This window comes from Podarcis melisellensis (assembly GCF_964234715.1).
Source record: "Podarcis melisellensis genome assembly, chromosome: 1".
In the NCBI taxonomy this organism is placed as follows: Eukaryota; Metazoa; Chordata; class Lepidosauria; order Squamata; family Lacertidae; genus Podarcis; species Podarcis melisellensis.
The window spans coordinates 115,402,589-115,416,163 of record NC_138528.1 but is presented as its reverse complement, the minus strand read 5'-3'; the positions used below and the strand labels follow the sequence as shown (position 1 = coordinate 115,416,163).

Genomic DNA, 13,575 nt, shown 5'->3' with positions numbered 1-13,575 from the left:
GCTTTTTCTTTCTTTTTTAGAATGCAGCTGTTTTCCCCCGGAGTCTGACCTTTTATTATACAGAAGTTTTTGCCTAATGAAGGGAGATAATTATAGTACATACACAGTATGATTTTGACATATGGAAAGCGGTTGTTTCCAAGACTTTCCTAGGGCAGTGATTTACTTATAACTGGATAGCATCTTCATAAAGTTTTAAAATGGATAGATGCACGCATTTAAGCGATACAAATAAAGACAACTTGTGTTCTTCTTTTGTACTCTGCAACTGATAATGGGGGTTATATTGTTTATTTTACAGGGTTGTTGTTGTAGTAAAATGGCAAAGGAATTAGTTTGTTTTATTAATTGTTTTATTCTTTTTGTAAACCACCATGAGTAAGGTAAAGGTAAAGGACAAAGGTGGCGCTGTGGTCTAAACCAATGAGCCTCTTGGGCTTGCCAATCGGAAGGTCGGCAGTTCAGATCCCTGCAACAGGGTGAGTTCCCGTTGCTCTGTCCCAGCTCCTGCCAACCTAGCAGTTCGAAAGCACGCCAGTTCAAGTAGATAAATCAGTACCACTGCGGTGGGAAGGTAAACTGCGTTTCTGTGCGCTCTGGTTTCTGTCACAGTGTTCTGTTGAGCCAGAAGTGGTTTAGTCCTGCTGGCCACATGACCCGGAAAGCTGTTTGTGGACAAACGCCTGCTCCATCAGCCTGAAAGCGAGATGAGCGCCGCAACCCCATAGTTGCCTTTGACTGGACTTAACCATCCAGGGATCCTTTACCTTTTACCTTTACCTATATGACTGAGTGCTAATGTGTGTGTACATGTATATATATACTGCACAGTATATTCCTGAAGAGAATGAAGTGTCTTCATTAATTCAAGATGCATTTACACTTCTTCAGGTTATATTCTGGTCCACAATGACCTGCCCCAAGTTTCCATCAAGTTTGACCCTTCCATCTATATTCTGTTGCCTTGCAGTGCAGCACCTGCCAATTTAGGACTTAATTAGGTGTGCTTCTTGGCCTCCTCTTCTGCATAATATCTTGCACCGATTAAGACGTGCAGGATGACAGCATTACGCTACCTATTGCCCCATCTCTACTGAAATAGAGTCACAATGTGATTTCATGCTCTTTATTCAGCTCATAGTGGTGAGGAGGAATGAATGAAAGTCCCCTCAAAGTATCTGCTTTATATACATTATTTACACAATGGGCTGCACATGATTGGCTAATTCCAGAATTCTACTGTAAGCCAATCAGGTTGTGGATTCACTTCTATCTGGAGCATGATTGGGTGGTTCCTGCCAACCAATCATACTGCTGCATTGTTCTAGGACCAATCAGACTGCTGCATTCTGAATCCTATTGTTCTAGAACCAATCAGACTGCTGCCTTTTGGATCCTATTGTTCTAGGACCAATCAGACTGCTGCAGTTTGGATCCTATTCAATTCAGTACATGACATCTACCTTATGGCGTTGGCTGCTTGGATGGGGAGCGTGTACGGTGTCAACAACACGTCACGCTTCTGTTTCCCGAACGATACTAGAAAGATGTGACAAAGAAATGCAGAGGGACAGCAGTCCCATGTCTCTCACAATGCCACGTTAAGTTCTTAGAATTACATTTGGATCGGGGCGTATAACAGATTACTAAATTGATTGATGTATTTTACTTGGCGACACTGGGGTTGCATGTCATGCTCTTTTGCCTTTTCTTGCCAAGGCTATTCCTGTTGACAGTTATGGGTCGTTTCGGTGCCGGGCTTATAATTCAGGCACAACACGAGCTTGGCAGTGAATGGGCGTCATGGCTGGTTAGGAAAGATATCTGAAAAACAAGTAGGGGAAGGCGCAGGGGGAAATGACACTAGCATGGCCACCTGAAGAGACAGGGATCTCCAGAGTTTCAAAAACTCATGAGTGGAGTTTCTCAAAATTATTTAACGGGGGGGGAAACCATGAATAGCCTTAGTTGTACACGACAGGTATACTAAAGAGTGAAAATGAGGATTAGATATAATGAATATGGAGGCTTACATTTTCTTTTCTTTTTGAAGGTGTTATGTGAAGCTGCTTAACAAACAAAAACTATCTTTCAAAAAAGTTAAAGTTGTTTTTTTTAGCTATTTGACCCCCCCCCAAAAAAAATTATTTTGCAGCACAATTTTATGCATATTTACTTGCAAGTAAGTACAGTGGGACATATTCTTATGTCAATATGCATAGAAACTCAGCCACAAAGTCCCTTCCCCTAGTCATCCTTAAGCTGCCATTCCTTTTGATTCCTATACCTTTGTTTTCAGTCTCAACACATGATTAACAATTAATCATTGGTTTTTAGTTTTTATTTATTTCAAATGTATACTCTGCCATTTGGGGCCGACTATGGCTGTCGAAGCAGCCCACAATGTGTGCTTTAAATAGATAGCACCAGATGGAACTTTCCATATCAGTTCAGTTTAAATGGGGAAAGTGTTTGGCTCCAGATAACCTGCAGCACCCTGGCTGAGCGAGGGTGATGTCATCTGTTGGAACAGCCTTCTGTGCCCAGATCCCTTTACAGATTAGATCCCTATGTGCAAAAAGGGCACAGGGCAGGTTGTTGCCCTTGGTGCAGTGGGGTTATGGAGAAAGTGCCAAGCATACAAATTAGTACAGTATTGTCACCTTTACCTGTTTGGTGTATTCATGTGAAGAGGTAGGGAGATAACTGCATGAAAGATACCTGGATTGTGGCTACAACACACGGCACACCAGTGGTTTTGTTCAGTAAACACTGATATGGGCTTAAATATTGAATATTCAGTGTCCCCAATCCATCTGAAATTAGTACGGGTTATGTCCAACTTCCTTAGTTTCAGAGGGACTTTACCCCTGCACATGGACCCAGAAGTAAGCATCACTTCATTAATTATATTATTATTATTATTATTATTATTATTATTATTATTATTATTATTATTAATACCCCGCCCATCTGGCTTGGTTTCCCCAACCAATCTGGGCAGCTTCCAACAAAATATTAAAATACAGTAGTCCACCTAACTTCAAAAGCTTCCCTAACCAGGGTTGCCTTCAGATGTCTTCTAAAAGTCAGGTAGTTGTTTATTTCCTTGACATCTGATGGCAGGCCATTCAACAGGGCGGGTGCCACTACCGAGAAGACCCTCTGCCTGGTTCCTTGTAACTTGGCTTTTTGCAGCGAAGGAACCGCCAGAAGGCCCTCGGCACTGGACCTCAGTCTCCGGGTAGAACGATGGGGGTATACTGGACCGAGGCCGTTTAGGGCTTTAAAGGTCAGCACCAACACTTTGAATTGTGCTTGGAAACGTAGTGGGAGCCAATGTAGGTCTTTCAAGACCGGAGTTATGTGGTCTCGGCGGCTGCTCCCAGTCACCAGTGTGGCTGCCGCATTCTGGATTAGTTATAGTTTCCGAGTCACCTTCAAAGGTAGCCCCACGTAGAGTGCATTGCAGTAGTCCAAGCGGGAGATAACCAGAGCATGCACCACTCTGGCGAGACAGTCCGCGGGCAGGTAGGGTCTCAGCCTGCATACCAGATGGAGCTGGTAAACAGCTGCCCTGGACACAGAATTGGCCTGTGCCTCCATGGACAGCTGCAAGTCCAAAATGGCTCCCAGGCTGCACACCTAGTCCTTCAGGCGCACAGTTATTCCATTCAGGACCAGGGAGTCCTGATTCTGATGTATTCCTGAAAGACTAACTTTAGGTGTCATAGAATCATGGAATTGTAGAGCTGAGGATCCTCTCTAGTCCAGCCCCCGACAATGCAGGAATATGCAGCTGCCCCACAGCTCGAAGAGATCGAACCTGCAACCTTGGCATTATCAGCACCATGCCGTAACCAACTGACCTATCAGAGCTGAGTAAGGGTCAGTGAAAAATAAATAAATTGCTGAGTTGAAGGTGTAATAGACAAGTGGCTACCTAAAGTAATTCAGGCACGGTGTATAAACCACATAGAGAGGTGTGCAGGCATCTTATGTTAGAAGTGAATGTCCTTTCATAACCCGCTTGCAATGCGCTCAGGCCTGACTTGGGCATGTAGCAGATTGAGATGGTAGATTTCTGACCTTGTAGAATGTATTGTAGTGCTTCAGAGCACAAGCGACAGAGCTTTTTGCAATGCTTTCTCTGGCATGGGAAAACTCAAAATATAAAACTGGGAAAAAACAGGGAGGCAACCAAGCCTATCTATGATGTGATATTATTTTACTTGGAAATGTGTGGGGGTTTTTTTTTAAGCTCTTTTCCTTTTAAAGTGGAGAAGTGTTTGCAATGTAGGTATTTGCAATGGGGTGGGGGGAAATGGCTGGGGGCCAGGAAATTGAAACAGTATTAAGTGGTAAAATGGACTGCTGCACTGCATACTGTACACAGGTGGGGGTGTGTGGAATCACGTTTCTGAGTGCTCCTCTGTGTTAAAAGCTCATTGCAAGCAGAAAACCACCACATAGCATGCAAATCTTTCTCCTTGATCTGCTAGCTTTCTGTTTGCATATTGTTTTCCCCAACATGAAACTACTCATCCACGGTCTGAAATGGTGCCTCTCAAGTCCAAGGAGTTCTGTTGCATTTGAAGGCACAACTTTATTTCATTCAACTGCAGTAAAATGTAGTTTACAAACAACACCATCAAAACCCAGGGTTTAAACACCTTTCCTTTTTTTAAAAAAAAGCGTGATACCTTCTGGGCTTTATTGTCTAGTGCAAACATTTTCTGTTGTGTTTATGGTTCAGAAAACTCTCTCTTGGTGGTAATTAAATGTCCTGCTTGAGTTAGTACTGCACTTTTCACCCTTTCACGTTTAATTAATATTCACGTGGAAAACTTTTCATGAACGATTTGTATTTGTCAGGAGAAAGACGTGACCTAACAAATTTTCTCCCTGCAGATGTGAAATAGAGGCAACGTTAGAGAGGCTAAAGAAACTGGAACGTGACCTGAGCTTTAAGGAGCAGGAGTTAAAAGAACGGGAGAGGCGGCTGAAGATGTGGGAGCAAAAACTAACCGAACAGTCCAACACACCTGTGAGTACATACAAGGCTTTGAATCTTTTATCGTACATCGCAGTAGAATTTGGATACTCCCAACAAAAGCTGGACCCAAAGACCTCAACGGGCTGCGCTCACCAAAATGGGATTGTGGGGGTCTCCTCCTTCTCCCGCCCTCCACTTTGAACAGCAGCAGGGGGGACCGGCAGGTGGGTTGGGTGCTGCACACCTGGCTTTCCGACAGCCGCACTGATGTGTTTATCAGGGTGGAAAGACGGCAGGAAGGTTGGTGCAGCAGCTGGGTTGGACCTGCCCCTGCCCCTGAGCACCAGACTGCCGTGTCCTGTTGCCTTTTGAAACCTCCCTCGCTTTCAAATGTGGTTTGTCCTACAGCAAGGGTTGTTGCCGTTTGAGAATCAAAACTCCCTTGGAACCAGCTCTAGTTGTAGTTCTTTGAACTCCAGCAAAAGTGTGTCTTAACATTCTGCTGAAGAGTGGGGCATCAGATATTTTAAACAAGTGTGGCTATAGCCTGTTGCCTCCACTAGTTAAGTACATCCTGAAACATTCCATCTAGTGCGTTATAAAAATGAAGCCCGTAAATGCGGTTGTTCTAGCTAACTCCTGGCTAATAATGGAGGGAGGGGGACCCACAGCTGCATGTAGATCACACTACCGGTGTGTGGGAAGCCCTGGTACAGGGGGGCCTTAAACAGCGTTCAATTTCAGACCACTATTGCTATTTTTGTTTCAATTGGAATGCCACCAATATATATGCTTACGAATTCCAAAATAATAATAATAATAATAATAATAATAATAATAATAATAATAATAATAATATATTATTTATACCCCGCCCATCTGGCTGGGTTTCCCCAGCCACTCTGGGCGGCTTCCAACAGAATATTAAAATACAATGGTCTATTAAACATTAAAAGCTTCCCTAACCAGGGCTGCCTTCAGATGTCTTCTAAAAGTCAGGTAGTTGTTTTTCTCTTTGACATCTGGTGGGAGGGCGTTCCACAGGGGGGGGTGCCACTACCGAGAAGGCCCTCTGCCTGGTTCCCTGTAACTTGGCTTCTCGCAGCGAGGGAACCGCCAGAAAGCCTTTGGAGCTGGACCTCAGTGTCCGGGCAGAACGATGGGGGTGGAGACGCTTCTTCAGGTATACTGGACCGAGGCCATTTAGGAACGTAAGGTTCCAAGTCCCTGCGCGTGCTTTAATATGCTCTTGCACAGATATTCTCCTCCCAGTGGGAGGAAGGAGAATGCCCATTCATGAAACAAAATACATGGTCAGATCAACTTCCTCCATTGAAGTGAATGCTGATGCCGCTCCGTAAAGTGTAGCCCTGTGTGGGCATCAGGGCTCATTCACCTGCTAGCGAAATTTTGGAATAATTGCAATTTTAAATGGGCAACCATAGCAATATTTAGGATTACCAATACTCTCTATTATACTTACATTCCACTTTTCCTCCCAAGAGGCGCAGAGCATCTGACTGGGAGTCTTTCTGGGATGTCCACGTAAGACACTGACCAGGCTGCGATCTGCTTGGCTTTAGTAGTGTGCTAGCATAGCTGCCTTCAGACTGTTTTTATGGGTCCCATATTCTTAGAATACGAATAAATGAATAATGAACAGCCTGCAAAATTGCATATATACAATTTTTTTTATTAAAAAAAAAGTGATTGGGTTCCATTTGCAAAATCAGAAATTACGTTACTATAAGATTTGCTGCATATAGTAGAACCGGGCCCTAAAAATAGTCTGGTGCAGGAAGGAGGTCGAGGAATCTCTATGCCAGTGGTGAAGGCACAGTCCAAAGCAAGGCTTGCATATGGGCAACGGATCTTTGCTGCTGGACGTATTAGACATTCCACAAAAGTCGATATATAAATAAAGTGCAAAACACAAGTAACATTTTCTGCGTCATCTTGATTAGGGAGTGAAATCATACGCCCAAGGAAAGAGTGCAAGACTGACAACTGACCATAGAAATGTATATATATATTGTATATGATTGAACAGTATAACTGTAGCATTTTGCGGCATTTGTAAATAAGCTGCAGGCCTTCCTATTTGCATTATTCCATTGTGTTGCATTTTACTCCCCCCCCCAAAAAAAACCCCAGTGGGCGCTAATTGACTTTCTTCCCCCACCACCAAAGGGGGGGGGGGGAAACCTACCCAACATCCATTTGATCCAACGTTGATAGATTCTGCATCTTTTGCCATGTGTTGCCCTTCTACGATTGCCTGTAGCTCACACGTTGTAATCACTCTTTAATTTTAGTACCTATTTTGGCCTGTTCACTGTTTTTGCACCTTCTTTCTGAGGCACAGCTTAATGACATCTATATGAATCACGCTGCATGTGTATTCCAGCTGTGAACATGTAGTAGCATATAATGATGAAGCACAGATTTTTCCCCAGAAGCAAGGTTCTCTGTGTTCTCAGTAGGTAGCTGGTAGGCTCCCTTTAATGTCTGCGAAGATCCAGTAGCTAAGATATGGGCCATCACCTACATGGTGCACAGCATGAAACATAGCCCTAATGAGCCAGTCTTCCCGCAAGCAAGGCTAGCAAGGATTTTTATGCTGCACTTGCTTATCGCTTCTACTGTTCACCGGCTGGCTTTGCTGAGCGAAGGTGTTGTGGCAAGGCCCCATTGTGCTTAGCATAAACCTCCTTTTTGTAGGACATTAATACAACTCTCCTTTTTTTACAAGTAGGGACAATTCTATCGGCAGAGAAGACTTAAGATAATGCAGAAAGTAGAGTGCCTTTCAAACTTCTTAAATGGATTGTCACGTAGCTGAAAGAGCATCTGTCAGATTTTTTGAATAATGAAAACTCTTGCTGTTTCCTTGACTTGCCTCCGTCTCCACCCCCCATTTTGCTTTATTTCTTAAGAATTTTAACTTCAGAACTCTTCTATACACAAAAACAAATCCTAGATACGTTGACATTAGAAAGGACGCAAATGTCCTCTGCTGTCCTGTGAAAATGGCTGCCGTTGTTGACAAGAGGTCTATATTCTTTCTTCATGACAGTAGAACAGGCGTAGGCAAACTCGGCCCTCCAGATGTTTTGGGACTACAACTCCCATCATCCCTAGCTAACAAGACCAGTGGTCAGGGATGATGGGAGTTGTAGTCACAAAACATCTGGAGGTCCGAGTTTGCCTATGTCTGCAGTAGAAGTATTAGGATAGTAAAACTGCAACGAGTGAGAAATAAACCTATGAAGTGATTTGCAGGGTGTTTTCTTCATTTACTGAAAGTCCTTTCCTGGCTCCTCTATATGGATGAAGGGCCATTGTCTGGAGCAGTAAAGAGTGACTGGAAGTGAGGACCATAGAGTCTTCAAAAGGATAGGGCACTTTTGAAAAGGAACATGTCCAGTCCTACAAATGGCTCACTGGAAACCCATCGCCATAGAGAGGCTTGGAGGGGCAAGGAAATTAGATCCACTAATTTCTAACACAGTGACTCCGTTCTCATGTCACCATGAAGCACATGGTTTGCCTTGAACACACAATGGATCTGACTTCGCTCCTCCCCTGAGTGTGAGCAGGGACAACAAACCACTATGTGAAACAAGGGTATGAGACTCTCTCTCTCTTTCTGGTGGCCCCAACAAAGCATAATCCACTCTACAATTCATGGAAAGCTCCCATCACCATATGAAATGCAAATAGCAGGTTCTGAGGGGCAGTTTTTGTTGGTACCATGGCAGGGAGACAAATAGTTAAACTTCTCTTTCCCACCTCCCAGCCCCAAGGGGGTGTGCAGCTTGATTGCATTCACACAATTAATGTCACATCTAATTTGGCCCCAAAACACGGGCTTTAATTGGGACCCTCTAGGATAGAACCTAATTTTGAAAACTGGCATCACCAGTTATCTCACCACAAGAGTAACCACAACTACTGGCATGAATGCTTCTTAAGTGTTTGAGACATGGGCTGCCGGGGCAAAGGGAGTGGCATTGGATATATTGTCCAGGGTGCTGAACAATTAGAATTTAACAGAGCGCGATAAAACTCAAAAGTGCTAGGATTGCGAAGGGTGACCCATAGCATTACAATCTGGGTACTGTGTTACTCACTTCTTGATTACTGTAATACAGGGGCGGGGGGGCTGCCTTGGAAGGCTGTTCATAAACTACAGTTGGTTCAGGCTCCTGAAGCTAGGCTTCTTGTGGGGTGTGATGTGGGGACTCACGGTACTCCCCTTTTGAAACAGCTGCACTGGCTTCCAGATGTTTCTCATTTTGTCCCATAAAGCCCTAAAAACAGCTTGAGATCAGGTTATCTGAAGGACCGCCTTCTTCCATATAGTCCTGACTGAGGACTAATGCCTTCCAGAGGCCCTTCTCACTTTCCCTTTAGGAATTCCTACTGTGGCACCACATAAAAAGGCCTTTTGTGTGGTGGCCCCCCATCTCCAGAGATCTCTATGATTCCTTCACCGTATGCATTTCAGGGTGCAGTTGAACCTTTCTCCTCAAACATTTTAGCTCTTCAACCTAATTTGGGTGCTGTGAATTTGCTCATATCTTATTGTTTTTTTAGGGTTCCCCGTTCTGATCTCCTTGGGAAAGAGCAGGATATCCAGTGCTGTTTTTCTAGAAAATCCAGTGCTGTTTTTCTAGAAAAAGAGGTGCCAGAACTCACCATGAACACCTCCCTCATTCTCTTAGAATGGCAACGGCGCTCACCTGAGAGGTGCCAGAACTGAGCTCTGGCTGAAAAACTCCCTGAGCGTTTCTTAAAGAAAGAAATGCTTGGCTTTTCATTGCAGAAGCAAGGATAACCCTATGTGGGAAAAGACTGAAGTCAAATAAGTAGATTCGCTTCCACAGGAACATGCTTTGTTTCAAATGTAGTTCAGCAGTTTTAGCTCCGGAACTCAGTTCTGTGTCAGTTTGGGCAAGAAACTATCTGAAGAGGGTGGGGGTGGGGGAGTGGGGGGAAAAAAGGATACTTAATTAATATGCAAGAATTAGTGCATAGAACTTATGTCAGGAATTGGAAGCAGATGGAGACACATGCTAAGCAGAGACTTGTCAAGTTTAAGGGGGCTAAGCTGCAGCTGCACAGCACCTGCTGTATCATTGTCAAGCATTGTGGCAACATCGACATGGAATTGAAAGGAGGACAAATTGAACAGTTTTATGGTTATATTATGGAAACTCTTCCCTCTTAGGCCTGATTCACACATGCAAATAGTGGCTACTTATAATGCAACTGCAGAATGCTCAGTGCACCAAGTCATTCATGTAAAGCATTATATGTGTGTGTGTGTGTGTGTGTGTGTGTGTGTGTGTGTGTGTGTATATATATATATATATATATATATATATATATATATATATTATTTCCTTGCTACTCCCCGCCCCCCAAGCCACTGGAAATACACACACTTCCTTTTATTTTCCATTTTGCAATGACAAGTTGATTGCCGCATGGAGCAGACTGTGCTTGATTGCATTGTATACCAAATCCAAGATGCTGTTTGTAAGCGTGAATCAGGCTTCGGGTTGTAATAATAATAATAATAATAATAATAATAATACCCCACCCATCCAGCTGGGTTTCCCTAGCCACTCTGGGTGACTCACAACAGAATATTAAAAACATGATAAAATATCAAACATTAAAAACTTACCTAAACAGGGTTGCCTTCAGATGTCTTCTAAAAGTCAGACAGTTGTTTATTTCCTTGACATCTGACGGGAGGGTGTTCCACAGGGTGGGTGTTACTACCGAGAAGGCCCTCTGCCCGGTTCCCCATGATCCGAAAACCTCTTACACAAGAACATTTGCAGTGAAGTTGTCAGGACTATTCTAGAATCAGTGTACAAGGAACATATTCTCTGTTCCTCCCCTTGCTATGCTTCCTTTCAGCATTGTAAGTCTAAGTAAAGAACCATGGTCCCAACAACTGCATGAGCAAAGTCCAAATTCCTGACTGTTTCAGATCCCAACCTTAACCATTCTGAGACATGGGACCAGCTTGGCGTTTACTCTTTGAGAAAGCACAGTGATGCCTAGCCCTGATAGGAGAATAGGAACATAACCAGCTGACCAGCCCATGTTAGTTCCTTGCTCCTAAATTCTGTAACATTTCAGGCCTAACAGCGTACCAAAGGAGTTTATCGAGAGCATTGGCATGGCGGGCGGGGGGGAGCACTGTAAAATAAATACAAACATTTCAAGGCTAGTAACTGCTAGAAGTGCAGGATGAATATCAGGCCTATTAAGACCAGATTAAAGACCAAGGAGTTGTTCCTGACTTCTGGACATTAGATATGCACATCTAATGTCATTCCTCGTCTAACGAAATGCCATTTAGAGCATTTCGTTAGAATCTCTTACTTTGCTCAACACAAAAGTCAAGGTAAAAAAGAAGCTTAAATTAAAAAATCTACCGGAAAATACAGTAGATTCCTTATTTAACCTTTTGACTTTAATGTTGTCTGTTTCTGGTGTACAGTCGATTATATTTTCCCTGCATCTATCGCACACCCCCCCCCCCACTTTCCAGGTAATATCCAGAGTTTAACTCAATTCCCCCTTTACTTATTTATTATATTTTTATCCCATCCCTCCCAGGTTGTCCAGAATAGTGTGTTCTGTGTCTTCTGCCAGTTTAAATCCACAAGATTGTGAGATCAGGTAGATTGAGAGTTGGTGATTGACTCAAGGCCATTGTGGCTGAGTGAAGATTTGAATTCAGGACTCTCTGGTCCTATTCCTGACACCACTATATCACACTGGCCCTCAGAACCACAACATGTTTTTTTAAGCACTTGTCAAAATTAAACCAGATACAGTAGTACCTTGGTTTAAGAACAGCTTAGTTTATGAACAACTTGGATTAAGAACGCTGCAAACCTGGAAGTAGATGCTTTGGTTTGTGAACTTTGCCTTGGAATAAGAACATGTTCCACTTCCTGTTGAGTGTGTTCCATTTGTAAATTGAGTTCCCGGCTGCTATGGGGAAGCATGCCTTGGTTTAAGAATTCTTTGGTTTAAGAACAGACTTCTGGAATGGATTAAGTTCGTAAACCAAGGTACCACTGTACTAGGTAGCATGCCCTCTGAACATACATTCTTTGCTTGCATTGTCAGGCTGAGACATAGGAGGCTGGCTGGCTGTATTAAGAAGCAGGTCAGCCCATTCACTGGGAATTAGTTACGTTCTTGCCAACTATGGTTTTTGGGATGTCAGGTACGTTATGGGGAACCTAATACATCCACGGAATGTGACTTGAGAATGTCCATATTACCTAAAACCTGCATTATGTCAGAGTTTCTTTCTTTCATCCAAAGATCTCTTGCCAAGTGTATTTTTACACACACACATACGCACAAAAGAAAGGTTAAAATAAATTCCGGTGGAGTGGAAGTAATGAAATCTTACATAGTTTAGTGTGAAACTCAAGATTTGTGTTGGCTTGAGCACAGCATGCAAACATCCTTTTATGCGTGGGGCAGCTATAGTGAGCGCATGCAGCAACTGCGTATTTTTCCTCTGCACATATGATAACATGCTCGCAAGCTACCAGGAAGCTAGGATTTATTGAAGTCCTCCTGCCACATGTCCATGGATAACATTAGAATTCAGCCCTTTGTCTCCAGGGCAAATTTCTTGGGAGCTTTTCCCACTCGCTTCCCAATGTGAGATCTTGTCTGGCCACCCCAAATAGCTCACTCTGGTGAGTGGTCCATGCTTCAGAGAGATGTCACATACAGAGTTGTTAGCCATGTGTATCGCTCCCATTGTGTAGAAACAGCCTGCAGTCCACTTTCAGGTACTCCTAGCGGCTGCTGATAGAGACATGGAAACTGTCAGTTCAAACCACGTTATAGATACATGGCATGGACCACTTACCTTGCAGAGGCTGTTTGCCCTGGCCGCCAGAGGCCCATTGTAATGTGGAGCAGAGTCATAACTATGGCACAGGGGGAAACTGGGAAATGTGCACTCTCCGGAACTCTTTGTGTACATTGCAGCATGGATATGCCACCATAGCAAGGCTCCAATGTACATTTATCGATTTCCATTTTCCAACAAACAACAAACCATTACAGAAGCAGTTTGTTAGCAGTGAAGGGTAAGAGTATTTTGATAGCGGTAGCTTTTTTTTATTATTCTAGCGTGAATATAGACACAAAAGGAACTGTAATCTACAGGCCCCTTACTTTCGGAACTTCAGGAATATTTATTCCAGCATTACCCTTTGGAATAGTAAACAAACATTTTAAATCAGTTTGCTATTTGTTTTTCAAAAACGGAACAAAAATTGTGGTTTGTTTGGGTTTTTCCTTTGGCTTTGATAAAACTGTTTTCAGGATAGATACTTCTCCAAAATATTTTACCTCATGCCATGCAAAGTTTCAATTTTCAACGAGAAAGCTCAATCTGCCTATGGTGCCTTGCAATACTCATTGGTGGTGGTTATGCTATCTTCATGGTCTAAAAATAAATAGCCAAGTCTTTTCAGAAAGAAATTCTTAATTGGCTGTTTATATTTAGACTCACTAAT

At 43.2% G+C, this 13,575-nt stretch overlaps 1 protein-coding gene and 1 long non-coding RNA gene across 3 annotated transcripts in view; both read left to right on the top strand.

The window, feature by feature from the left end:
* The window catches only part of LOC309363780, a 122,985-nt gene that overhangs the window by 73,197 nt on the left and 36,213 nt on the right, over positions 1–13,575 (top strand). The window lies entirely within an intron of this gene.
* Positions 1–13,575, top strand: part of MAP3K20 (mitogen-activated protein kinase kinase kinase 20) — a 70,470-nt gene that overhangs the window by 51,396 nt on the left and 5,499 nt on the right. Inside the window, exons 11-12 of one of the 2 annotated variants that reach the window (XM_081889207.1) lie at positions 4,912–5,047; positions 6,500–6,541. In XM_081889207.1, the coding sequence (XP_081745333.1) occupies positions 4,912–5,047; positions 6,500–6,541 (178 nt within the window). The remainder of the gene's footprint in view (positions 1–4,911; positions 5,048–6,499; positions 6,542–13,575) is intronic. The other variant, XM_081889208.1, reaches the window with a different exon arrangement.